The 26220-nt window shown below is 46.0% G+C and overlaps 2 protein-coding genes across 6 annotated transcripts in view; one reads left to right on the top strand and one right to left on the bottom strand.

Annotated features, from left to right (window-relative positions):
- The window catches only part of lrrk2 (leucine-rich repeat kinase 2), a 60696-nt gene extending 51713 nt beyond the window's left edge, over positions 1-8983 (bottom strand). For 3 of the 4 annotated variants that reach the window (XM_041837015.2, XM_041837018.2, XM_041837017.2), the window contains exons 1-8: positions 8843-8983; positions 8017-8102; positions 7495-7604; positions 7079-7167; positions 3655-3789; positions 2807-2941; positions 2042-2173; positions 1739-1858 (exon numbers count right to left, since the gene is read on the bottom strand). In XM_041837015.2, coding sequence (XP_041692949.2) covers positions 1739-1858; positions 2042-2173; positions 2807-2941; positions 3655-3789; positions 7079-7167; positions 7495-7604; positions 8017-8102; positions 8843-8981 — 946 coding nt within the window. In that variant the 5' untranslated portion in view covers positions 8982-8983. The remainder of the gene's footprint in view (positions 1-1738; positions 1859-2041; positions 2174-2806; positions 2942-3654; positions 3790-7078; positions 7168-7494; positions 7605-8016; positions 8103-8842) is intronic. The other variant, XM_041837016.2, reaches the window with a different exon arrangement.
- Positions 8984-9358: 375 nt separating this feature from the next.
- LOC121531660 (proton myo-inositol cotransporter-like) overlaps positions 9359-26220 on the top strand; it is a 41897-nt gene continuing 25035 nt past the window's right edge. The window contains exons 1-4 of one of the 2 annotated variants that reach the window (XM_041837020.1): positions 9359-9445; positions 11867-12372; positions 12715-12874; positions 25178-25383. In XM_041837020.1, coding sequence (XP_041692954.1) covers positions 11895-12372; positions 12715-12874; positions 25178-25383 — 844 coding nt within the window. In that variant the 5' untranslated portion in view covers positions 9359-9445; positions 11867-11894. Of the gene's footprint in view, positions 9446-11706; positions 12373-12714; positions 12875-25177; positions 25384-26220 lie in introns of those variants that run through there. The other variant, XM_041837019.1, reaches the window with a different exon arrangement.

Here is a 26220-nt window from a genome sequence, read left to right as displayed (position 1 = left end):
GGTGTACAGCAATCTTTAAGTCATACCACAGATTCTCATTTGGATTGAGGTCTGGGCTTTGACTAGGCCATTCCAAGACATTTAAATGTTTCCCCTTAAACCACTCAAGTGTTGCTTTAGCAGTATGCTTAGGGTCATTGTCCTGCTGGAAGGTGAACCTCCGTCCCAGTCTCAAATCTCTGGAAGACTGAAACAGGTTTCCCTCAAGAATTTCCCTGTATTTAGCCCCATCCATCATTCCTTCAATTCTGACCAGTTTCCCAGTCCCTGCTGATGGAAAACATCCCCACAGCATGATGCTGCCACCACCATGCTTCACTGTGGGGATGGTGTTCTCGGGGTGATGAGAGGTGTTGGGTTTGCGCCAGACATAGCGTTTTCCTTGATGGCCAAAAAGCTCAATTTTAGTCTCATCTGACCAGAGTACCTTCTTCCATATGTTTGGGGAGTCTCCCACATGCCTTTTGGCGAACACCAAACGTGTTTGCTTATTTGTTTCTTTAAGCAATGGTTTTTTTCTGGCCACTCTTCTGGAAAGCCCAGCTCTGTGGAGTGTACGGCTTAAAGTGGTCCTATGGACAGATACGCCAATCTCAGCTGTGGAGCTTTGCAGCTCCTTCAGGGTTATCTTTGGTCTCTTTGTTGCCTCTCTGATTAATGCTCCCCTTGCCTGGTCTGTGAGTTTTGGTGGGCGGCCCTCTCTTGGCAGGTTTGTTGTGGTGCCATATTCTTTCCATTTTTTAATAAATGGATTTAATGGTGCTCCGTGGGTGTTCAAAGTTTCAGATATTTTTTATAACCCAAGCCTGATCTGTACTTCTCCACAACTTTGTCCCTGACCTGTTTGGAGAGCTCCTTGGTCTTCATGGTGACGCTTGCTTGGTGGTTTTTCATTTCACTTCACCAATTTGGACTATTTTGTGTATGTCCATTACATGAAATCCAAATAAAAATCCATTTAAATTACAGGTTGTAATGCACCAAAATAGGAAAAACGCCAAGGGGGATGAATACTTTTGCAAGGCACTGTGGATAGAAACTGTCTCTGAGCCTGTTGGTATCAGACCTCATGCTCCGATACCGTCTGAACGATGGTAAGGGAGAGAACAGCTCGTGACTGGGCTGTGTGGGGTCCTTGATGATGCTGTGTGCCTTCCTCAGGCACGGTTTTGAGTAGATGTCCTGGATGGGTGGGAGCACGGTCCCGGTGATGTACTGGGCCGTTTTTCACCACGCCCTGGAGGGCCTTGCAGTCGTGGATGGAGCAATTCCCGTACCAGGCCGTGGTGCAACCGGTCAGGACGCTCTCGATGGTGCAGCGGTAGTATTTGGAGAGGACCAGTGGTGGCATGTTGAATTTCTTCAGCCACCTTAGGAAGTAGAGACGCTGTTGCGCCCTCTTGACAAGAGTGGTGGTGTTGTTAGTGCATGATGTGGACGCCGGGGAAGTTAAAACTTGTGACTCTTTTTACTGCAGTCCCGTTGATGTGGATCGGGGCATGTTCCCTCCTATGCCTCCTGAAGTCAACAACCAACTTCTTTGTTTTGCTGACATTGAGGGACAGGTTGTTGTCATGACACCACAATGCCAGTTCACTTACCTCCTCCCTTTAGGCTGTCTTGTTGTCCCTGTAGGCCTACAACCGTGGTGTTGTCAGCAAACTGTGTGTGTGTGTGTGTGTGTGTGTGTGTGTGTGTGTGTGTGTGTGTGTGTGTGTGTGTGTGTGTGTGTACTCACTGAGGGCAGCCAGACAGGAGAGCGCAGCAGCTTGTAGAGTGGCGTTCTCAGGGTAAGTCAAACATGCTCTTACAGTGACCCTATGCAACCCATTCAGCACCAGGATACTACAATATCTTTCTGAAAGACAAAAACAAAACTATTAGGGAGGGATGTGTTTGTGGTGTCCAGGGGGTTTCCCCAGCCTCATCTCTCAACGTTATAGGAAGTTGCAGGGCTGTCGTGTGGCTAAAAAACTAATAAAGTATTGTGGCTTTGAATCCTACTGCTCATGACCTCTGACCCTTTCACCCTGGAACTGACCTGATGTAAACTTTGTGAACAGACAGCAGCCGACCTCCTGCAGTGCCTCAACCTCTGGGAACAACTCCATGGCTCCAGCCACCACACTGTAACACCTCTCTCCCCCCGACATCAGGATCTCCACGTTACTGGCTGCGATTGATTGAATGATTGATAGATAGATAGATTAATACTTCATTGATCCCCAAAGGGAAACAATGTCAGCAGCAAATGAAACAGAGTAGTCTTTTTGTGTTTTCTTGTCTGTAGGGTTGCACAATTCTGGTAACTTTCTCAAAATTAACAGGTTTTCCAGAAATCCAGGTTGGAGCCTGGAGGATTCCCGGATTGCTTGCTTATCCCCTCCTGATTCCAAGGATTTCTGGCAAATATGGGAATTTTGAGAAAGTTGCCAGAATTGTGCAACCTTACAGACAAGAAAACACAAAAATAATACAATCTGTGCCATGATACACATGACCTACACATTCGTCAGAGAACAAGAACAACAACATGGTGATTTCCCATACCACAACAGGCTTGACATTCAATCAACTCAAATTAAGACAATCATTGTGAGGAGTAAGACAAGCATCTGCTTGTTACAAACCCACAGCTATATCTTTACTGAGAAAATCTACAAATCTTTGAGAAAAGGCTCAAATCTAATTAAATGTCTACAGTGGGTCTAGCAGCCAGAATAGAAATTACAATAATTCCAGAGGGGAGGGGGGCGGGGGGGATAAACAGACACGTTTTGTTTATTATTCTTTATTGGGGACTTACCAGGGCCTGCTAGAGGAAGAAGAACCTTCATGGCCTGCAGAACCAGGTCTTCACTGTCGTGGAAACGGTGAAGAGCACCTAGAACCACACTGTGGTCCTGGTTCTCCAGAAACTCTACCAGGTCGTCATCAGACACTGCCAACACAGAGACGAACACAACATCAGTAAGAGTATGAAGGAATATGGCTGAAAAATCCCAAGGAACATCAAAATTTCCCAAAACGTGATGAGTACTACTTTGCAGATTTTGATGGCAAGGCAAAATCCCCAACTTGCAATGCAACCCTCTAGTAAATAATAATATGACTCGGTATCTACACTGAGTGGACAGAACATTAAGAACACCTGCTCTTTCCATGACATAGACTGACCAGGTAAAACCAGGTTAAAGCTACGATCCCTTATTCATGTCACTTGTTAAATCCACTTCAAATCAGTGTAGATGAAGGGGTGGAGACAGGTTAAAGAAGGATTTTTAAGCCTCAAGACAATTGAGACATGGATTGTGTATGTGTGCCATTCAGAGGCTGAATGGGCAAGACAAAATATTTAAGTGACTTTGAACGGGGTATGGTAGTAGGTGCCAGGCACACCGGTTTGTCTCAAGAACTGTAACGATGCTGGGTTTTTCACACTCAACAGTTTCCCGTGTGTATCCAGAATGGTCCACCACCCAAAGGACATCCAGCCAACTTGACACATGGGCCAGCATTCCTGTGGAACGCTTTTGACACCTTGTAGAGTCCATGCCCTGACAAATTGAGGCTGTTCTGAGGGCAAAAGAAGGGGGTGCAACTCAATATTAGGAAGGTGTTCCTAATGTCCGGTACACTCAGTGTATATCTCACCTCTGTCCAGTAGCAGCTGGAGAGCACGGCAGCCCTGAATCTGAACCTGCTCACTGGAGGGGAAAGCCTTCATCCCGTCAACAATCAAACTAAACACGTCCTCCTCCTCATCCCGAATCAACAACACGATGGCATCTAGACACAGAGAAAACAACATCTGGTGACACTTGAATTGAATCTGACCCCGCAGGGCTAATGTTTTATCACTTGTTATAAGCATGTATGAACCTTTATAATGTCTCGTCATAAGGCTTCTATAATGTTGTGTATCAACATATAGACTTATTTATACAGGATCATCGTTTTTTTCGATTCATTGCTTCTCTGGTTTAGGACACAGTGACCTTTCGCCCATAGAATAACTGAAAGCACCTAGGTTTACTTCCTACCTTGTAAATACCTCACCCTCAAGGACAGTCCTGGGAACCCCTATGCTGTGTGTGCAGATTTCTGTCCCGCTTAACCTTCACGTTACTGGGCTCAACTGATACTGTACTGTCCCTTTGACTAACTAGAGGGTTGGACCTGAGGGGGGGGATGACGACCATGTGACCTAATTAAATCTGCTGCATTCTAAGGGCTCCTTGGCAACCATGGGTATGATGTCATATCTATTATATGATCTGTCAATAAATGAAAGGAATTGACTGAGGGCGGAAATCGACACACAGAGTGACTTTGAGATGAGATACGCTGAGTTAGACAATATGATGAATTGAGTGTCTTGATGACAGATAAACAGAGAGGACACTATTGGCCTGAGGGCTGGTAGTGGAGTACAGTTACAAGACATTGACAATTTAAACAATGTCTGATAGTATACTATACCACTTGTTTTTGCAGTTTGTGCCTGTAATTGGGGGGGGCATTCCTATCACTTAAGCGCGATCGGAACGTCCCCTCCTTACAGACACAAACTGCAAAAACAAGTGATACACTGTCATGTTTGTCCATTTACTGTACACCACTGCCAGCAAAAAGTGATATGACTTGGTATGATATGGCAGTCATGTGTATATGCCATGTTTACAGTCCTTGAATTCCTTAACAAAAATGCCTTAAAGAGATTCTCCGTTACTTTTGTATACTTTTTAGCCAGCAGTTCTGAAAGTAGCGCTCACGAGCCAAAAGTAGTCCCCGAAAATGTAGTACCACGTCACATACTGTATGTGCAGATACTGTATGATGGTACGTTCTCGTCGCAGTGTCTGTAGTTTCGCTGTAGGGCTGCGTTTACACAAATACACTAAATTGCCATAAGTAGCTGGACACCCCTTCAAATGAGTGGATTTGGCTATTTCAGCCACACCCGTTGCTGACAGGTGTATAAAATCGAGCACACCGCCATGCGATCTCCATAGACAAACATTGACAATAGAATGGCCCGTACTGATGAACTCAGTGACTTTCAACGTGGCACCGTCATAGGATGCCACCTTTCCACCTTTCTGCCCTGCTAGAGCTTCCCGGTCAACTGTAAGTGCTGTTATTGTGAAGTGGAAACGTTTAGGAGCAACAACGGCTCAGCCGCGAAGTGGTAGGCCACACAAGCTCACAGAACGGGACCGCCGAGCGCTGAAGTGCGTAGCTCGTAAAAATTGTCTGTCCTCGGTTGCAACACTCACTACCGAGTTCCAAACTGCCTCTGGAAGCAACGTCAGCACAATAATTGTTCGTCGGGAACTTCATGAAATGGGTTTCCATGGCCGAGCAGCCGCACACAGTCGGCTGGAGTGGTGTAAAGCTCGCCGCCATTGGACTCTGGAGCAGTGGAAACGCGTTCTCTGGAGTGATGAATCACGCTTCACCATCTGGCAGTCCGACGAACTAATCTGGGTTTGGCGGCTGCCAGGAGAACGCTACCTGCTCCAATGCATAATGCCAATTGTAAAGTTTGGTGGAGGAGGAATAATTGTTTGGGTCTGTTTTTCATGGTTCGGGCTAGGTCCCTTAATAATTCCAGTGAAGGGAAATTTTAACGCTACAGCAATGACATTCTAGATGTTTATGTGCTTCCAACTTTGTGGCAACAGTTTTGGGAAAGCCGTTTCCTGTTTCAGTCCCCCTGCACAAAGCAAGGTCCATACGGAAATGGTTTGTCGAGATCGGTGTGGAAGAACTTGACTGGCCTGCACAGAGCCCTGACCTTAACCCCATCGAACACCTTTGGGATTAATTGGAACGCCGATTGCGAGGAAGGCCTAATCGCCCAACATCAGTGCCTGACCTCACTAATGCTTGTGGCTAAATGGAAGCAAGTCCCCGCAGCAATGTTCCAACATCTAGTGGAAAGCCTTCCCAGTAGAGTGGAGGCTGTTATAGCAGCAAAGGGGGGACCAACTCCATATTAATGCCCATGATGTAACGACAGACGCTGGGAGACGAGAAGCAAGTACTGGGAGTGAACATTTAATGAAAAAACAGACAGGAAGAAAACACCGACAGCGTCTGGACAACGGAAACAAAACAACATTAATGCAGATACGGGGATCAAACTGAGGAGCAGACAGATATAGGGGAGGTAATTAGCCAGTGATGAAGTCCAGGTGAGTCCAATGAAGCGCAGATGCGTGTAACGATGGTGACAGGTGTGAGTAATGATGGGCAGCCTTGCGCCCTCGAGCGCCAGGGAGGGGGAGCGGGAGCAGGCATGACACATGATTTTCTAATTAGATGTTCGAAAAGCAGGTGTCCACATACTTTTGGTCATGTAGTGTATGTGCTCTCTCTCTCATTGCTCTCTCTCTCTCGCTCTGTTGTGTGTGCATCTTGCTATCGGTCACTCAAATGGCGAGGGGCTGAAGCTCATTGGGTAGAACTCAAATTGCTAGGGGGCTGGCCCACGTGGGGGAAAATGTAGGGAAATGATGCAGCACAGCTTCCAGAAAAACAGTTGCTTTCAAACTAGGGATTTTGTAGCTCATAGATTATGCATATATCAACTACACATTGAGGCTTAGAAAATACTTAGTACTTGCCAAAGTTCCGGAGCATGTCTTTAACATAGTATGCTACAAAGAGCTACTGTATGTACTTTAGGCCTATGGCTCATTCTGAAGTTAACCTGGCACTGCATGCTGGTATCTTACTGTTCTTTTTGTTAGGAATCATTTTTGTGTGCTAGACTGATCTAGTGACTTTTTAACATCTACCATAACATATTTCTAGTTGAGTGACTCTGCTCCCTGGACATTATAAACATGTCGTGGTTCACCAGAAGCCTATGGCCTGTTGTTATCTTGAGTCATGGGAGGTGGGTGATACTGTTGCAGATGAACAAGATAGATGAACGATATATTACATATTAATATAATAGCATATAAAAAGAGCTGACTAAGACCCATTGGTCAAAGAAAGCATTGCTGCAATGTACCTGCAAGAGGTAGGTATTCTCCTGTCCTTTTCAAAAGATGCGTTATTGTACCTGATCTAAGGAGCAGAGCCAGTGCCCTGAGCCCAACCATCATCACTCTGCAGTCTCCACTGTGCTGGGACAACACCTTAAGGATCTGCCTGCAAATCAAATACAGGGTAAAACATAGTGGGGTGAGCACATATACAATCACACACACAAGAAACAAATGCATGCATGTGCACACACACACAATTTTCTATTCGGTTTTTGCACTAACAGCACTGAACACAGTGTCTTAACAATAGGCTTCTTTTGCATTTGTGCCCTTTCAATTCCCTGTCTGGCTTTGGACTTCCTTCCTTGTGGTTCCCCGACAGAAAGAACATAATATCAAAACAAGGACAACTCCTCCTACCCACAAAGTCCCTCAATATCCTGAGTTAGCTGGATGAACACATACTGCAAGGAGGTCTTCCACTACTTACTGGTGCACTCCAAGTACATCCCAGTCTTTCCCTGCTCCCAGGGGCTTGACCAGTGAGTCCAAGGTGGAAGGACATATCTCCATCAGCCGACACAACAACGACCATCCCACCTGCAGGGAAAATAAACTCCCAGTCTTTCTGTATATATAAAATGACTGGTTACACTTTACAAGACAGTGTACATATTCCTGTAAGTCGAGTCAAGTACAGTGTAAGTACAGCTTAACAACTAGTCATTACAATCGTTGTTGTGACACTGTACAAGAATATCACACACTAGAGCTCTAATGGAAAGTGTGACCCTGACAGATGAGGTCATGTGACCCAAGCAGGTATTCAGTTTCACTTTGAATTGATACTGAGATTTCAGATTCACCTATCGTAGGGACTTACATTTTAGTCATTTAGCAGAAACTCTTATCCAGGCCTTCTGCTTGTTTAGTACTACAGTATAACTGTATTATATGTGTAAAGACAATAGTGCTCAGCTGGCTGATGCAGTGAGTTGTGATAATGGATTACCTGTTGCACCCCTCTGCTGTCGCTGTAAGTCGACAACACCACCATAAGAGGCCCATGGACATCTTTATCCTCAAAAAGCTCTGCTGCTGACAGAAAAGATCAGAGGAGAGGAGAGACAGAGGAGATGGGAGACAGAGGAGAGACAGATGCGAGGGGAGACAGAGGAGAGGGGAGACAGAGGAGAGACAGACGAGAGACAGAGGAGAGATAGGAGAGGGGAGACAGGAGAGAGGAGAGACAGAGGAGAGGGAAGACAGAGGAGAGGGGAGACAGAGGAGAGGGGAGACAGAGGAGAGGGGAGACAGAGGAGAGGGGAGACAGAGCAGAGACAGAGAGGGGAGACAGAGAAGAGGGGAGACAGAGGAGAGGGGAGACAGGAGAGGGGAGTCAGCGGCGAGGGGAGTCGGGAGAGGAGAGTCAGGGGAGAGGGGAGACAGAGGAGAGACGGAGGAGAGAGAGGAGAGGAGGAGAGGGACAGGAGAGAGAGGAGAGGAGAAACAGAGGAGAGGGAGAGGGGAGGGAGACAACAGGAGAGAGCAGAAGAGAGAATGACATGTTCTTTCAGTTCAATAATGAGATAAACATAGACATGCTCATTTCTATTTTTAACTGGGTGTAACTTTAACAATTGCCTGGCTTAGATAGATGAGAATAACAGAAGTCTGAAATTGACACTTTATACATGTAAACAACTGTCCTACAGTAAGTACACTGCATGGAGAGTTTAAACACAAATGCACAATCAGTAGGCAACTATAAATTGGTATAAATGACGGAAAATAGTATTAAATATTCTAGTAAATAACTATAATGTATGGTTTCTTACCACAGTCATCAGTGTGCGCCAGGAAAATAAGGTCTTGGATGATCTGAACCAGGGTACTCAACTGCTTCCCCTCCTGTTGGTTTTTCAACCTCACTAATAGTTTTTTCAATCTTTCTTCCAGTTCCTCCTTGTTAACCATGGTATTTGATATGTTGTTCGATAAATGAAGACTTTAAATGCATTTATCTATAGTTACAATCCTCCAAAAGCGACAATGGACTGCATGAATAACAACAACGTTGCACTGAAGAAAGTGGGCTCCTGTAACTTGTAGCCATTGAAGACACACTAACAATGTAACTGAACGCATAGCATAATACGGCAGCTGACCCAAAGTTAGAAGTTGGCGTACTAGTATTTCTCAAATTCGATTCGACAAGTTCCTCTTTTTTAATGTAGGCTATACCCCTGTGGAGGTTGTTTCGACTTAAGAATTCAATGACGTCCCGGCTACAGGCGTGACTCCTTCCCTCGCCAATCGCTAGATGAATCATATGACCAGTAAAACTACACGTTTGGTAGCATAGCCTAGAGAAGACAGCAGCAGAGTCAGCTGTTTGGCCACATCCCAGAAAACTTGACCAAAGATGATCGTCCCTAAAGGTAATATTTTCTAATAAGCTGGTCCTTGTGTGTTGTTGTGTTATTCTGCAAGCGCAGCTGTAGCCTACTTCCTTCTGGGAAAAACTCCGAACGGCGTGTGAAGAGTTCCAAACTTTCCATTGAGCATTTACAGTTCTTTGCATATTCACTAATAGATAAGCGACTAGGATAGAACTGGAAGCGGACCTAGGCCAGTCTGTGCGGTCGTCACTAGTTACCACAGCCACAAAGCCGCCTATTTCTACAGTGTATCTTCTTACAATGTGATTTTAAACCTAACCTTAACCACACTGCTAACCTTATGCCGAACCTTAAATTAAGACCACAAAGCAACAACAACAAAAATGCCAGCATTTTTACGTTATAGCCAATTTTGACTTTGTGGCTGTGGTAACTAGTGGAAACTACTGTCTGGGCGTTCCAATTGTTCTATGAATCGATGCGTAATGCGCCGTTCAACGAATCACTTTACGGCACACCACCAGACACAAGGGTCGTAACTAGTTACTCGTTAAAAAAAATCACGGTCTGCTACTCGTAACTATTTACCACAGTCATAAACACCGCCTATTTCTACAGTTGATCTTCTTACAATGTGATTTTAAATGTAACCTTAACCACTCTGCTAACCTTATGCCGAACCTTAAATTAAGACCAAAAAGCAACAACAAAAATATGCCAGCATTTTTACGTTATAGCCCATTTTGACTTTGTGGCTGTGGTAACTAGTGGACACCACTGTCTGGGCGTTCCAATTGTTCTATGAATCAATGCTTAATGCGCCGTTCAACGAATCACTTTACGGCACACCACCAGACACAAGGGTCGTAACTAGTTACTGTTGTAACTCGTAACTAGTTACCACAGCCATAAAGTTATAAACACCGCCTATTTCTACAATTCATCTTCTTAAAATGTGATTTTAAACCGAACCTTAACCACACTTTATGCCTAACCCTAACCTCACATTAAGACCAAAAATCGAATGTCTTGTTGTCATGGATTTTTACGATTTAACCCATTTTGACTTTGTGGCTGTGGTAACTAGTGGAAACCAAAAACAAGAGTGGCGATAACAAGCGAGAGCAGCCTAGCCTAAATAGCAGCCATATATGCCGCGTTCACATGCTAGTCGGAACTAGGAAATTCGGTAATGTCCGACTTACTGATTCGTTGAACGCGGTACGTGTAGGTAACTACAACCAGTAAGCGAGTCGGACATTTCAGAGTTTTTTAGTTCCGACTAGCACGTCAACGCAGCAATAGTCTAGTTGAGTTTCTTGTCAAATCAAATTAAATGTTATTGGTCACATACACATATTTAACAGATGTTACTGCGACTGTAGCGAAATGATTGCATCTCGTTTCTACCTGAATATGACCAGTCCGCCATTCCTTAGGCCTATTTATCTGTGTTCTTTATCATTTGTAACAGCTCCACACACGGCAGTTAGGCCTACCTACATTTGTTGGGAAACAAGTTGTCAAGCATCAAGTATTTTGTTTGCTCTAACAAACATTTCAAACTCAGTTACTTCCTGGTTCCGATCTAACTTCGACCGAGGTTCTGATCAGCTGTTCTCGTGCTTGGCCAAAGGGCTTCCCTGTCCAGAGGTGCACACTCATAGAAATCCGTGCGCACTATTATTGATTAGTGAGACGTCATTGGGGTAGACCACTTTGCCCCTGTTATTGGATGGTGAATTGCCATGTATATAAAAAGCAGTCTGCTTTAAGTTCTGTAGCACAGGGGCTGCTGTGGGTCTAATGGACATCATGCTGCTGGCTGTGCGGTTTAGGCATATGTTTAGCTGTTTAATTAGGCCTATCTTGAAAAGTTTATTCAGCAAATACTTGTTTGAGTTAATTTCCTTTTTGGGATTTGTACATTTAGTCTTATTTTGTATTTTCGTCATCCATTCACTATAATGGACATCGTACACTCGGTTTGCCTTCATTTCACCTCCCTTAGCCGTAATGGTTCGCTATTCTATATTTTATAATGTTTTGGGGAAATAAGAAAACAGTAGCCTACAGGCCTATTTCTTATTTCCCTATATAATATTTTGTGGTTGGGGAAAATGCTGAAATTGTTCGGCCTACTTCGTTTACAGAGCAATACATTCCGGGTTAGAAATAGGGAATATGGATTGGAATATTATAACGTGTTATAAACATGTTTGACTTTTCTCGTGAGTAATCACAGCTGATTTTATTCTAGCGTCATACATTCACACCCTTCACTCAGTGACCAACCAAAATTGACTGCTGTAGGCTGTTCGCTCCCCTCCATTTCAGGCGCAAATGACCTGAGTGAATGGAAATGGAAACGGAGTTACCTGTATAGCCTACTCAGGTATCTATTTTTCTCTGCCCTGGTTGAACTTTTGTGAAGTTGTTTCTGTTTATGTCCCTCAACAGAAACGACAATGAATACAATCTGCGTAGTATGAGCAAACCTATTGGCGGCATGAGGAAGAAAGTGACGGACGATAGAGAGCGGCGGAGTCTCATAAGAGCGCCGTCTGAATCGAGCATCAACAACCCGGGCGTCACCTCTGCCGCCCGCGAACCGGAGCTCGCCACCAACCAGGATGTCACACCGGTGTTCGTGTACGTCTTGGCGTTTTTTTCAGCCCTGGGCGGCTTCCTTTTTGGCTATGACACCGGGGTGGTCTCCGGGGCAATGCTTCTCCTGAAAAAAGAAATGCATTTGACCGCTCTATGGCAGGAGTTGTTGGTCTCCAGTACTGTGGGTGCAGCGGCGCTCTCTGCCCTGGCTGGCGGGGCTCTGAATGGGCTCTTCGGGCGCAGGATCTGCATACTAATGGCGAGCTTCATTTTCACTGCCGGAGGAGTTGTGTTAGGTGCTGCTCCAAACAAGGAGGTTCTTCTTGTCGGAAGGATTACAGTTGGTTTGGGAATAGGTAAGGTATGTTTATTTAGTTCAAACATTTACTGGACAAGTAACCTAACATTAACCAAACTGAGAGCCATGACTGACTGACCAGTTTTACATGTCCAAGTGGTTATTTTCCAAGCCAGGAATATATGATTTGTTTGGAAGTCTTTACAAACACCTATGTCTTTGTAAGGTTTACCAAGGGCAGGTAGTGAAGATATACTTTAGGTAAACTCATCCAAAAAGTGAGATGAATTGTGAATCATTTCTTAGAACCTTGCCAAAAACACATATAAAGACATTACTGTCCATAACCTGACAGCCAGGGGAATGATTTGATCAGCAAAGTTGATCTCCCCCCTTTTAGGGATTGCCTCCATGACGGTTCCTGTTTACCTTGCGGAGGTCTCCCCACCACACCTGAGGGGTCAGCTGGTCACCATTTACACCCTCTTCATCACGGCCGGCCAGTTTATTGCCAGTGTTGTGGACGGGGCCTTTACTTACCTGCACCACAACGGCTGGAGGTAAGCCTTATCAGAGATAGACCATATTCTATTCTATATTGCCATGGATAGTCAGTAGCTGGTAATACTAGAAGGGGATGCATCAGTTACAGTAGCCTACAGTTCAGTTCAGTTATATTTTTGGTTTAGTTAGCTTTGGAAGCTGATTCGAGGTGTCCCTGCTACATGCCTGAAGAAAAAAGCACTGCATAATCTTTTGTTCTGCATCCATATTATATAGCAACCACATAATATGGACATAAAAATCCACTACCATCTATCTACACTGAATGGAATTGAAACAGGCCATAATGTCATTTCTCAGGCATGGCAACTACCCCGCTTTCAGCCCAAGGAGCGATGAGTATTTTAACACCCCAGTCACTCCAGCTTCCGTTTCGACACCTCTCCTTGCATGTATGGAAGAATGGAAGCTGGTTGGAATATCAAAAATCAAATCCAATTTTATTGGTCACATATTTAGCAGATGTTATTGCAGGTGTAGCGAAATGCTTCTGTTCCTAGCTCCAACAGTGCAGTAGTATCTAACAATTCACAACAATACACACAAATCTAAAAGTAAAAGGATGGAATTATGAAATATATAAATATTAGGTTGAGCAATGTCGGAGTGGCGTAGACTAAAATACAGTAGGATAGAATACAGTATATACATATGAAATGAGTAAAGCAGTATGTAAACATTATTAAAGTGACTAGTGTTCCATTATTAAAGTGGCCAGTGATTCCATGTCTATGTATATAGGGCAGCAGCCTCTAAGCTGCAGGGTTGAGTAACCAGGTGGTAGCCTGCTAGTGATGGCTATTTAACAGTCTGTTGGCCTTGAGATAGAAGCTGTTTTTCAGTCTCTCGCTCCCAGCTTTGATGCACCTGTACTGACCTCACCTTCTGGATGATAGCGGGGTGAACAGGCCGTGGCTCGGGTGGTTGATGTCCTTGATGATCTTTTTGGCCTTCCTGTGACATCGGGTGCTGTAGGTTTCCTGGAGGGAAGGCAATGTGCCCCCGGTGATGCGTTGGGCAGACCGCACCACCCTCTGGAGAGCCCTGCAGTTGCGGGTGGTGCAGTTGCCATACCAGGCGGTGACACAGCCCGACAGGATGCTCTCAATTGTGCATCTGTACATTTTGTGAGGGTCTTAGGGGCCAAGCCAAATTTCTTCAGCCTCCTGAGGTTGAAGAGACGCTGTTGTGCCTTCATCACCACACTGTCTGTGTGGGTGGACCATTTCAGATTGTCAATGATGTGTACGCAGAAGAACTTGAAGCTTTTCACCTTCTCCACTGCGGTCCCGTCGATGTGGATAGGGGCGTGCTCCCTCTGCTGTTTCCTGAAGTACACGATCAGCTCCTTCGTTTTGTTGACATTGAGGGAGAGGTTATTTCCACCACTCCGCGAGGGCCCTCACCTCCTCCCTGTAGGCTGTCTCGTCATTGTTGGTAATCAGGCCTACTACTGTTGTGTCGTCTGCAAACTTGATGATTGAGTTGGAGGCGTGCGTGGCCACACAGTCATGGCTGAACAGGGAGTACAGGAGGCGGCTGAGCACGCACCCTTGTGGGGCCCCAGTGTTGAGGATCTGCGAAGTGGAGGTGTTGTTTCCTACCTTCACCACCTGGGGGCAGCCCGTCAGGAAGTCCAGGACCTAGTTGCACAGGGTGGGGTTCAGACCCAGGGCCTCAAGCTTAATGATGAGCTTGGAGGGTACTATGGTGTTGAAGGCTGAGCTATAGTCAATGAACAGCATTCTTACATAGGTATTCCTCTTGACAAGATGGGATAGGGCAGTGTGCAGTGCGATGGCGATTGCATCGTCTGTGGATCTATTGGGGCGGTAAGCAAATTGAAGTGGGTCTAGGGTGTCAGGTAAGGTAGAGGTGATATGATCCTTAACTAGCCTCTCAAAGCACTTAATGATGACATAAGTGAGTGCTACGGGGCGATAGTCATTGAGTTCATTTACCTTTGCTTTCTTGGGTACAGGAACAATGGTGGACATCTTGAAGCAAGTGGGGACAGCAGACTGGGATAGGGAGAGATTTAATATGTCCGTAAACACACCAGCCAGCTGGTCTGCACATGCTCTGAGGACGTGGCTAGGCCGTCTGATATCACCAGATTCATGTATGAACATGATGCAACTTCCATGGAGTTTTCTCAACTTTAATGGAGACTCTGTAATGGAAACATCAGCTCTTAGTATTTTGAGTGTGATGATGAAAATAGAAAGGGTTGAGAAATGTAAAAAAGAAAGTCCAGCCAAAATACACACCAAGATGTTCAAACAAATCCAGCAGGTAAAAATACCTGCAGTCAACTTGTGCAATACGTTAGGAGATAAAGCAGATCGCGTTCTTCATTTCACCTGTCACATTATTTTTCATTATGAAGCTTACCGGTAGTCCCCAGTCACATGTTGTTTGTTTACAAGCACACAATGATGAGCGACAGGAGCCTCAAATAAAATGTTATTCATCATATACTTCGTAAACAACAGGTGTAGACTAACAGTGAAATGCTTACTTACAGGCCCTTCCCAACAATGCAGAGATAAAGAAATAATAGAAAAGTTAAATACGTAATAATAAAAGTAATAATAGATACACAATGAGTAACGATAACTTGGCTATATACAAGTTTAGGTTGTTCCATGACGGTTTTGGTTGAACATCTTGGTGTGTATTTTGGCTGGGTTTTCTTTTTTACATTTCTCAAATGTGCCATATTTAGAAACTGGAGAAAGTGTTTGGCAGTGAGTAGAGAGAAGAGGCAGTGAGTAGAGAGAAGAGGCAGTGAGTAGAGAGAAGAGGCAGTGAGTAGAGAGAAGAGGCAGTGAGTAGAGAGAAGAGGCAGTGAGTAGAGAGAAGAGGCAGTGAGTAGAGAGAAGAGGCAGTGAGTAGAGAGAAGAGGCAGTGAGTAGAGAGAAGAGGCAGTGAGTAGAGAGAAGAGGCAGTGAGTAGAGAGAAGAGGCAGTGAGTAGAGAGAAGAGGCAGTGAGTAGAGAGAAGAGGCAGTGAGTAGAGAGAAGAGGCAGTGAGTAGAGAGAAGAGGCAGTGAGTAGAGAGAAGAGGCAGTGAGTAGAGAGAAGAGGCAGTGAGTAGAGAGAAGAGGCAGTGAGTAGAGAGAAGAGGCAGTGAGTAGAGAGAAGAGGCAGTGAGTAGAGAGAAGAGGCAGTGAGTAGAGAGAAGAGGCAGTGAGTAGAGAGAAGAGGCAGTGAGTAGAGAGAAGAGGCAGTGAGTAGAGAGAAGAGGCAGTGAGTAGAGAGAAGAGGCAGTGAGTAGAGAAGAGGCAGTGAGTAGAGAGAAGAGGCAGTGAGTAGAGAGAAGAGGCAGTGAGTAGAGAGAAGAGGCAGTGAGTAGAGAGAAGAGGCAGTGAGTAGAGAGAAGAGGCAGTGAGTAGAGAGAAGAGGCAGTGAGTAGAGAGAAGAGGCAGTGAGTAGAGAGAAGAGGCAGTGAGTAGAGAGAAGAGGCAGTGAGTAGAGAGAAGAGGCAGTGAGTAGAGAGAAGAGGCAGTGAGTAGAGAGAAGAGGCAGTGAGTAGAGAGAAGAGGCAGTGAGTAGAGAGAAGAGGCAGTGAGTAGAGAGAAGAGGCAGTGAGTAGAGAGAAGAGGCAGTGAGTAGAGAGAAGAGGCAGTGAGTAGAGAGAAGAGGCAGTGAGTAGAGAGAAGAGGCAGTGAGTAGAGAGAAGAGGCAGTGAGTAGAGAGAAGAGGCAGTGAGTAGAGAGAAGAGGCAGTGAGTAGAGAGAAGAGGCAGTGAGTAGAGAGAAGAGGCAGTGAGTAGAGAGAAGAGGCAGTGAGTAGAGAGAAGAGGCAGTGAGTAGAGAGAAGAGGCAGTGAGTAGAGAGAAGAGGCAGTGAGTAGAGAGAAGAGGCAGTGAGGATAGAAGAGGCAGTGAGTAGAGAGAAGAGGCAGTGAGTAGAGAGAAGAGGCAGTGAGTAGAGAGAAGAGGCAGTGAGTAGAGAGAAGAGGCAGTGAGTAGAGAGAAGAGGCAGTGAGTAGAGAGAAGAGGCAGTGAGTAGAGAGAAGAGGCAGTGAGTAGAGAGAAGAGGCAGTGAGTAGAGAGAAGAGGCAGTGAGTAGAGAGAAGAGGCAGTGAGTAGAGAGAAGAGGCAGTGAGTAGAGAGAAGAGGCAGTGAGTAGAGAGAAGAGGCAGTGAGTAGAGAGAAGAGGCAGTGAGTAGAGAGAAGAGGCAGTGAGTAGAGAGAAGAGGCAGTGAGTAGAGAGAAGGGGCAGTGAGTAGAGAGAAGAGGTAGAGAGAAGAGGCAGTGAGTAGAGAGAAGAGGCAGTGAGTAGAGAGAAGAGGCAGTGAGTAGAGAGAAGAGGCAGTGAGTAGAGAGAAGAGGCAGTGAGTAGAGAGAAGAGGCAGTGAGTAGAGAGAAGAGGCAGTGAGTAGAGAGAAGAGGCAGTGAGTAGAGAGAAGAGGCAGTGAGTAGAGAGAAGAGGCAGTGAGTAGAGAGAAGAGGCAGTGAGTAGAGAGAAGAGGCAGTGAGTAGAGAGAAGAGGCAGTGAGTAGAGAGAAGAGGCAGTGAGTAGAGAGAAGAGGCAGTGAGTAGAGAGAAGAGGCAGTGAGTAGAGAGAAGAGGAAGAAGATAGGTGTGGATTTTAAATGTGTGACAAACAACTTGCCCTCATCCACATGTCCTGTTAGGTCTTTGACTGACCTTTTCAACTAAACTATTTTTGAATGTGAATAAGTATGGGATAAAATACTGCTGTAAGTTTAGGTGAGAGAAGAGGCAGTGAGTAGAGAGAAGAGGTAGTGAGTAGAGAGAAGAGGCAGTGAGTAGAGAGAAGAGGCAGTGAGTAGAGAGAAGAGGCAGTGAGTAGAGAGAAGAGGCAGTGAGTAGAGAGAAGAGGCAGTGAGTAGAGAGAAGAGGCAGTGAGTAGAGAGAAGAGGCAGTGAGTAGAGAGAAGAGGTAGTGAGTAGAGAGAAGAGGTAGAGAGAAGAGTCAGTGAGTAGAGAGAAGAGGCAGTGAGTAGAGAGAAGAGGTAGTGAGTAGAGAGAAGAGGTAGTGAGTAGAGAGAAGAGGTAGTGAGTAGAGAGAAGAGGCAGTGAGTAGAGAGAAGAGGCAGTGAGTAGAGAGAAGAGGCAGTGAGTAGAGAGAAGAGGCAGTGAGTAGAGAGAAGAGGCAGTGAGTAGAGAGAAGAGGCAGTGAGTAGAGAGAAGAGGCAGTGAGTAGAGAGAAGAGGCAGTGAGTAGAGAGAAGAGGTAGTGAGTAGAGAGAAGAGGTAGAGAGAAGAGTCAGTGAGTAGAGAGAAGAGGCAGTGAGTAGAGAGAAGAGGTAGTGAGTAGAGAGAAGAGGTAGTGAGTAGAGAGAAGAGGTAGTGAGTAGAGAGAAGAGGCAGTGAGTAGAGAGAAGAGGCAGTGAGTAGAGAGAAGAGGCAGTGAGTAGAGAGAAGAGGCAGTGAGTAGAGAGAAGAGGTAGTGAGTAGAGAGAAGAGGCAGTGAGTAGAGAGAAGAGGTAGTGAGTAGAGAGAAGAGGCAGTGAGTAGAGAGAAGAGGTAGTGAGTAGAGAGAAGAGGTAGTGAGTAGAGAGAAGAGGCAGTGAGTAGAGAGAAGAGGCAGTGAGTAGAGAGAAGAGGCAGTGAGTAGAGAGAAGAGGCAGTGAGTAGAGAGAAGAGGCAGTGAGTAGAGAGAAGAGGTGAGTAGAGAGAAGAGGCAGTGAGTAGAGAGAAGAGGTAGTGAGTAGAGAGAAGAGGTAGTGAGTAGAGAGAAGAGGCAGTGAGTAGAGAGAAGAGGCAGTGAGTAGAGAGAAGAGGTAGTGAGTAGAGAGAAGAGGTAGTGAGTAGAGAGAAGAGGTAGAGAGTAGAGAGAAGAGGCAGTGAGTAGAGAGAAGAGGCAGTGAGTAGAGAGAAGAGGCAGTGAGTAGAGAGAAGAGGCAGTGAGTAGAGAGAAGAGGCAGTGAGTAGAGAGAAGAGGCAGTGAGTAGAGAGAAGAGGCAGTGAGTAGAGAGAAGAGGCAGTGAGTAGAGAGAAGAGGCAGTGAGTAGAGAGAAGAGGCAGTGAGTAGAGAGAAGAGGTAGTGAGTAGAGAGAAGAGGAAGAAGATAGGTGTGGATTTTAAATGTGTGACAAACAACTTGCCCTCATCCACATGTCCTGTTAGGTCTTTGACTGACCTTTTCAACTAAACTATTTTTGAATGTGAATAAGTATGGGATAAAATACTGCTGTAAGTTTAGGTGAGAGAAGAGGCAGTGAGTAGAGAGAAGAGGTAGTGAGTAGAGAGAAGAGGCAGTGAGTAGAGAGAAGAGGCAGTGAGTAGAGAGAAGAGGCAGTGAGTAGAGAGAAGAGGCAGTGAGTAGAGAGAAGAGGCAGTGAGTAGAGAGAAGAGGCAGTGAGTAGAGAGAAGAGGCAGTGAGTAGAGAGAAGAGGCAGTGAGTAGAGAGAAGAGGCAGTGAGTAGAGAGAAGAGGTAGTGAGTAGAGAGAAGAGGTAGAGAGAAGAGAGAAGAGGCAGTGAGTAGAGAGAAGAGGCAGTGAGTAGAGAGAAGAGGTAGTGAGTAGAGAGAAGAGGTAGTGAGTAGAGAGAAGAGGTAGTGAGTAGAGAGAAGAGGTAGTGAGTAGAGAGAAGAGGTAGTGAGTAGAGAGAAGAGGTAGTGAGTAGAGAGAAGAGGTAGTGAGTAGAGAGAAGAGGCAGTGAGTAGAGAGAAGAGGCAGTGAGTAGAGAGAAGAGGTAGAGAGTAGAGAGAAGAGGCAGTGAGTAGAGAGAAGAGGCAGTGAGTAGAGAGAAGAGGCAGTGAGTAGAGAGAAGAGGCAGTGAGTAGAGAGAAGAGGCAGTGAGTAGAGAGAAGAGGCAGTGAGTAGAGAGAAGAGGCAGTGAGTAGCAGTGAGTAGAGAGAGGAGGCAGTGAGTAGAGAGAAGAGGTAGTGAGTAGAGAGAAGAGGTAGAGAGAAGAGTCAGTGAGTAGAGAGAAGAGGCAGTGAGTAGAGAGAAGAGGTAGTGAGTAGAGAGAAGAGGTAGTGAGTAGAGAGAAGAGGCAGTGAGTAGAGAGAAGAGGTAGTGAGTAGAGAGAAGAGGCAGTGAGTAGAGAGAAGAGGTAGTGAGTAGAGAGAAGAGGCAGTGAGTAGAGAGAAGAGGTAGTGAGTAGAGAGAACAGGCAGTGAGTAGAGAACGAGGTAGTGAGTAGAGAGAAGAGGTTAGTGAGTAGAGAGAAGAGGCAGTGAGTAGAGAGAAGAGGCAGTGAGTAGAGAGAAGAGGCAGTGAGTAGAGAGAAGAGGCAGTGAGTAGAGAGAAGAGGCAGTGAGTAGAGAGAAGAGGCAGTGAGTAGAGAGAAGAGGCAGTGAGTAGAGAGAAGAGGCAGTGAGTAGAGAGAGAGGCAGTGAGTAGAGAGAAGAGTGTGAGAAGAAGAGGCAGTGAGTAGAGAGAAGAGGCAGTGAGTAGAGAGAAGAGGCAGTGAGTAGAGAGAAGAGGCAGTGAGTAGAGAGAAGAGGCAGTGAGTAGAGAGAAGAGGCAGTGAGTAGAGAGAAGAGGCAGTGAGTAGAGAGAAGAGGCAGTGAGTAGAGAGAAGAGGCAGTGAGTAGAGAGAAGAGGCAGTGAGTAGAGAGAAGAGGCAGTGAGTAGAGAGAAGAGGCAGTGAGTAGAGAGAAGAGGCAGTGAGTAGAGAGAAGAGGTAGTAGTAGAGAGAAGAGGCATGAGTAGAGAGAAGAGGCAGTGAGTAGAGAGAAGAGGTAGTGAGTAGAGAGAAGAGGATAGAGAGAAGAGGCATATAGAGAGAAGAGTCAGTGAGTAGAGAGAAGAGGCAGTGAGTAGAGAGAAGAGGTAGTGAGTAGAGAGAAGAGGCAGTGAGTAGAGAGAAGAGGTAGTGAGTAGAGAGAAGAGGAGTGAGGAGAGAAGAGGCAGTGAGTAGAGAGAAGAGGCAGTGAGTAGAGAGAAGAGGCAGTGAGTAGAGAGAAGAGGCAGTGAGTAGAGAGAAGAGGCAGTGAGTAGAGAGAAGAGGCAGTGAGTAGAGAGAAGAGGCAGTGAGTAGAGAGAAGAGGCAGTGAGTAGAGAGAAGAGGCAGTGAGTAGAGAGAAGAGACAGTGAGTAGAGAGAAGAGGCAGTGAGTAGAGAGAAGAGGCAGTGAGTAGAGAGAAGAGGCAGTGAGTAGAGAGAAGAGGCAGTGAGTAGAGAGAAGAGGCAGTGAGTAGAGAGAAGAGGCAGTGAGTAGAGAGAAGAGGCAGTGAGTAGAGAGAAGAGGCAGTGAGTAGAGAGAAGAGGCAGTGAGTAGAGAGAAGAGGCAGTGAGTAGAGAAGAGGCAGTGAGTAGAGAGAAGAGGCAGTGAGTAGAGAGAAGAGGCAGTGAGTAGAGAGAAGAGGCAGTGAGTAGAGAGAAGAGGCAGTGAGTAGAGAGAAGAGGCAGTGAGTAGAGAGAAGAGGCAGTGAGTAGAGAGAAGAGGCAGTGAGTAGAGAGAAGAGGCAGTGAGTAGAGAGAAGAGGCAGTGAGTAGAGAGAAGAGGCAGTGAGTAGAGAGAAGAGGCAGTGAGTAGAGAGAAGAGGCAGTGAGTAGAGAGAAGAGGTAGTGAGTAGAGAGAAGAGGAAGAAGATAGGTGTGGATTTTAAATGTGTGACAAACAACTTGCCCTCATCCACATGTCCTGTTAGGTCTTTGACTGACCTTTTCAACTAAACTATTTTTGAATGTGAATAAGTATGGGATAAAATACTGCTGTAAGTTTAGGTGAGAGAAGAGGCAGTGAGTAGAGAGAAGAGGTAGTGAGTAGAGAGAAGAGGCAGTGAGTAGAGAGAAGAGGCAGTGAGTAGAGAGAAGAGGCAGTGAGTAGAGAGAAGAGGCAGTGAGTAGAGAGAAGAGGCAGTGAGTAGAGAGAAGAGGCAGTGAGTAGAGAGAAGAGTAGTGAGTAGAGAGAAGAGGCAGTGAGTAGAGAGAAGAGGCAGTGAGTAGAGAGAAGAGGCAGTGAGTAGAGAGAAGAGGCAGTGAGTAGAGAGAAGAGGCAGTGAGTAGAGAGAAGAGGCAGTGAGTAGAGAGAAGAGGCAGTGAGTAGAGAGAAGAGGCAGTGAGTAGAGAGAAGAGGCAGTGAGTAGAGAGAAGAGGTAGTGAGTAGAGAGAAGAGGTAGAGAGAAGAGAGAAGAGGCAGTGAGTAGAGAGAAGAGGTAGTGAGTAGAGAGAAGAGGTAGTGAGTAGAGAGAAGAGGTAGTGAGTAGAGAGAAGAGGCAGTGAGTAGAGAGAAGAGGCAGTGAGTAGAGAGAAGAGGTAGTGAGTAGAGAGAAGAGGTAGAGAGTAGAGAGAAGAGGCAGTGAGTAGAGAGAAGAGGCAGTGAGTAGAGAGAAGAGGCAGTGAGTAGAGAGAAGAGGCAGTGAGTAGAGAGAAGAGGCAGTGAGTAGAGAGAAGAGGCAGTGAGTAGCAGTGAGTAGAGAGGAGGCAGTGAGTAGAGAGAAGAGGTAGTGAGTAGAGAGAAGAGGTAGAGAGAAGAGTCAGTGAGTAGAGAGAAGAGGCAGTGAGTAGAGAGAAGAGGTAGTGAGTAGAGAGAAGAGGTAGTGAGTAGAGAGAAGAGGCAGTGAGTAGAGAGAAGAGGTAGTGAGTAGAGAGAAGAGGCAGTGAGTAGAGAGAAGAGGTAGTGAGTAGAGAGAAGAGGCAGTGAGTAGAGAGAAGAGGTAGTGAGTAGAGAGAACAGGCAGTGAGTAGAGAGACGAGGTAGTGAGTAGAGAGAAGAGGCAGTGAGTAGAGAGAAGAGGCAGTGAGTAGAGAGAAGAGGCAGTGAGTAGAGAGAAGAGGCAGTGAGTAGAGAGAAGAGGCAGTGAGTGCAGTGAGTAGAGAGAAGAGGCAGTGAGTAGAGAGAAGAGGCAGTGAGTAGAGAGAAGAGGCAGTGAGTAGAGAGAAGAGGCAGTGAGTAGAGAGAAGAGGTAGTGAGTAGAGAGAAGAGGCAGTGAGTAGAGAGAAGAGGTAGTGAGTAGAGAGAAGAGGCAGTGAGTAGAGAGAAGAGGTAGTGAGTAGAGAGAAGAGGCAGTGAGTAGAGAGAAGAGGCAGTGAGTAGAGAGAAGAGGCAGTGAGTAGAGAGAAGAGGCAGTGAGTAGAGAGAAGAGGTAGTGAGTAGAGAGAAGAGGCAGTGAGTAGAGAGAAGAGGCAGTGAGTAGAGAGAAGAGGTAGTGAGTAGAGAGAAGAGGTAGTGAGTAGAGAGAAGAGGCAGTGAGTAGAGAGAAGAGGCAGTGAGTAGAGAGAAGAGGTAGTGAGTAGAGAGAAGAGGTAGAGAGTAGAGAGAAGAGGCAGTGAGTAGAGAGAAGAGGCAGTGAGTAGAGAGAAGAGGCAGTGAGTAGAGAGAAGAGGCAGTGAGTAGAGAGAAGAGGCAGTAGAAGAGGCAGTAGTAGAGAGAAGAGGCAGTGAGTAGAGAGAAGAGGCAGTGAGTAGAGAGAAGAGGCAGTGAGTAGAGAGAAGAGGCAGTGAGTAGAGAGAAGAGGCAGTGAGTAGAGAGAAGAGGCAGTGAGTAGAGAGAAGAGGCAGTGAGTAGAGAGAAGAGGCAGTGAGTAGAGAGAAGAGGCAGTGAGTAGAGAGAAGAGGTAGTGAGTAGAGAGAAGAGGAAGAAGATAGGTGTGGATTTTAAATGTGTGACAAACAACTTGCCCTCATCCACATGTCCTGTTAGGTCTTTGACTGACCTTTTCAACTAAACTATTTTTGAATGTGAATAAGTATGGGATAAAATACTGCTGTAAGTTTAGGTGAGAGAAGAGGCAGTGAGTAGAGAGAAGAGGTAGTGAGTAGAGAGAAGAGGCAGTGAGTAGAGAGAAGAGGCAGTGAGTAGAGAGAAGAGGCAGTGAGTAGAGAGAAGAGGCAGTGAGTAGAGAGAAGAGGCAGTGAGTAGAGAGAAGAGGCAGTGAGTAGAGAGAAGAGGTAGTGAGTAGAGAGAAGAGGCAGTGAGTAGAGAGAAGAGGCAGTGAGTAGAGAGAAGAGGCAGTGAGTAGAGAGAAGAGGCAGTGAGTAGAGAGAAGAGGCAGTGAGTAGAGAGAAGAGGCAGTGAGTATAGAGAAGAGGCAGTGAGTAGAGAGAAGAGGCAGTGAGTAGAGAGAAGAGGCAGTGAGTAGAGAGAAGAGGTAGAGAGAAGAGAGAAGAGGCAGTGAGTAGAGAGAAGAGGTAGTGAGTAGAGAGAAGAGGTAGTGAGTAGAGAGAAGAGGTAGTGAGTAGAGAGAAGAGGTAGTGAGTAGAGAGAAGAGGCAGTGAGTAGAGAGAAGAGGTAGTGAGTAGAGAGAAGAGGTAGTGAGTAGAGAGAAGAGGCAGTGAGTAGAGAGAAGAGGCAGTGAGTAGAGAGAAGAGGCAGTGAGTAGAGAGAAGAGGCAGTGAGTAGAGAGAAGAGGCAGTGAGTAGCAGTGAGTAGAGAGGAGGCAGTGAGTAGAGAGAAGAGGTAGTGAGTAGAGAGAAGAGGTAGAGAGAAGAGTCAGTGAGTAGAGAGAAGAGGCAGTGAGTAGAGAGAAGAGGTAGTGAGTAGAGAGAAGAGGTAGTGAGTAGAGAGAAGAGGCAGTGAGTAGAGAGAAGAGGTAGTGAGTAGAGAGAAGAGGCAGTGAGTAGAGAGAAGAGGTAGTGAGTAGAGAGAAGAGGCAGTGAGTAGAGAGAAGAGGCAGTGAGTAGAGAGAACAGGCAGTGAGTAGAGAGACGAGGTAGTGAGTAGAGAGAAGAGGTAGTGAGTAGAGAGAAGAGGCAGTGAGTAGAGAGAAGAGGCAGTGAGTAGAGAGAAGAGGCAGTGAGTAGAGAGAAGAGGCAGTGAGTAGAGAGAAGAGGCAGTGAGTAGAGAGAAGAGGCAGTGAGTAGAGAGAAGAGGCAGTGAGTAGAGAGAAGAGGCAGTGAGTAGAGAGAAGAGGCAGTGAGTAGAGAGAAGAGGCAGTGAGTAGAGAGAAGAGGCAGTGAGTAGAGAGAAGAGGCAGTGAGTAGAGAGAAGAGGCAGTGAGTAGAGAGAAGAGGCAGTGAGTAGAGAGGCAGTGAGTAGAGGAAGAGGCAGTGAGTAGAGAGAAGAGGCAGTGAGTAGAGAGAAGAGGCAGTGAGTAGAGAGAAGAGGTAGTGAGTAGAGAGAAGAGGAAGAAGATAGGTGTGGATTTTAAATGTGTGACAAACAACTTGCCCTCATCCACATGTCCTGTTAGGTCTTTGACTGACCTTTTCAACTAAACTATTTTTGAATGTGAATATGTATGGGATAAAATACTGCTGTAAGTTTAGGTGTTAGGCTATGATTAGAGCCTGTTGATGTGTGAAATTAAAATGTTCATTTCCAAAAGCAAACCATCAGGAACTTAAAACAGCTCTGTGGAACTGAATTTGATAATCACACACTCTTCCCCCCCCCCGCTCCGTGTGTGTGTGTCTCTCTCTGTCTCTGTCTGTAGGTACATGTTGGGTCTGTCCATTGTCCCTGCGGTGCTCCAGTTCTTTGGTTTCCTCTTCCTGCCAGAGAGTCCCCGCTGGCTCCTTCAGAAGGGCCTTACCCAGCAGGCCAGGCAGGTGCTCAGCAGGATCCGCGGGGGCCAGAACATTGAAAAGGAGTACGACAGCATGAGGACCAACATCGAGGATGAGGAGAAGGAGGCAGGAGGTGACACACACACTCACACACAAATATACACATACACACACACACACACACACACACACACACACACATATACACACACACACATTGGTTTACGATGAATTTCGGACACAGACACACACATTAGCCGTGGCACATCCAGATGATCTGAAACTGTGACCATGACCACCCATAGACATATATGTATATCTCCCTCCCTCTTACACACTTATTTGATTTTAATGCATTTTTCTGGAGCTTTTTGAACTTTTGGGGAGTTTATCTCAATCAATGCACTCGCCTGAGAAGAAAGTACCAGGCTGTTTTTTTTATTTTGAGAGGATCAACTTTGCCAAGACCAGTTTGTTTGACAAGACTAAGGGACAGATCAACATTTACTGGGGGGAAGGGTGGCCGAAAATAGGGGAGGGTTGTCAAACTTAATTTTTTGTTTTGGAGAGGGTAGTGTAGAGTTTTTTATTGGGCACAGTTTAGTGTAGTGTGGGTTTTTATTGGGCACAGTTTAGGGTAGTGTGGTTTTTATTGGGCACAGGGGAGGGTTGTGTGGTTTTTATTGGGCACAGGGGAGGGTTGTGTGGGTTTTTATTGGGCACAGGGGAGGGTTGTATGGGTTTTTATTGGGAACAGGGGAGGTTAGTGTGGTTTTTATTGGGCACAGTTTAGGGTAGTGTGGTTTTTATTGGGCACAGTTTAGGGTAGTGTGGTTTTTATTGGGCACAGTTTAGGGTAGTGTGGTTTTTATTGGGCACAGTGGAGGGTAGTGTGGTTTTATTGGGCACAGGGAGGGTAGTGTGGTTGTTATTGGGCAAACAGGGGAGGGTAGTGTGGTTTTTATTGGCC

The sequence above is a fragment of the Coregonus clupeaformis genome, chromosome 19, assembly GCF_020615455.1.
Source record: "Coregonus clupeaformis isolate EN_2021a chromosome 19, ASM2061545v1, whole genome shotgun sequence".
Taxonomy (NCBI): domain Eukaryota; kingdom Metazoa; phylum Chordata; class Actinopteri; order Salmoniformes; family Salmonidae; genus Coregonus; species Coregonus clupeaformis.
The sequence above is the reverse complement of the archived record's forward strand: the minus strand, read 5'-3'. Positions and strand labels throughout refer to the sequence as shown.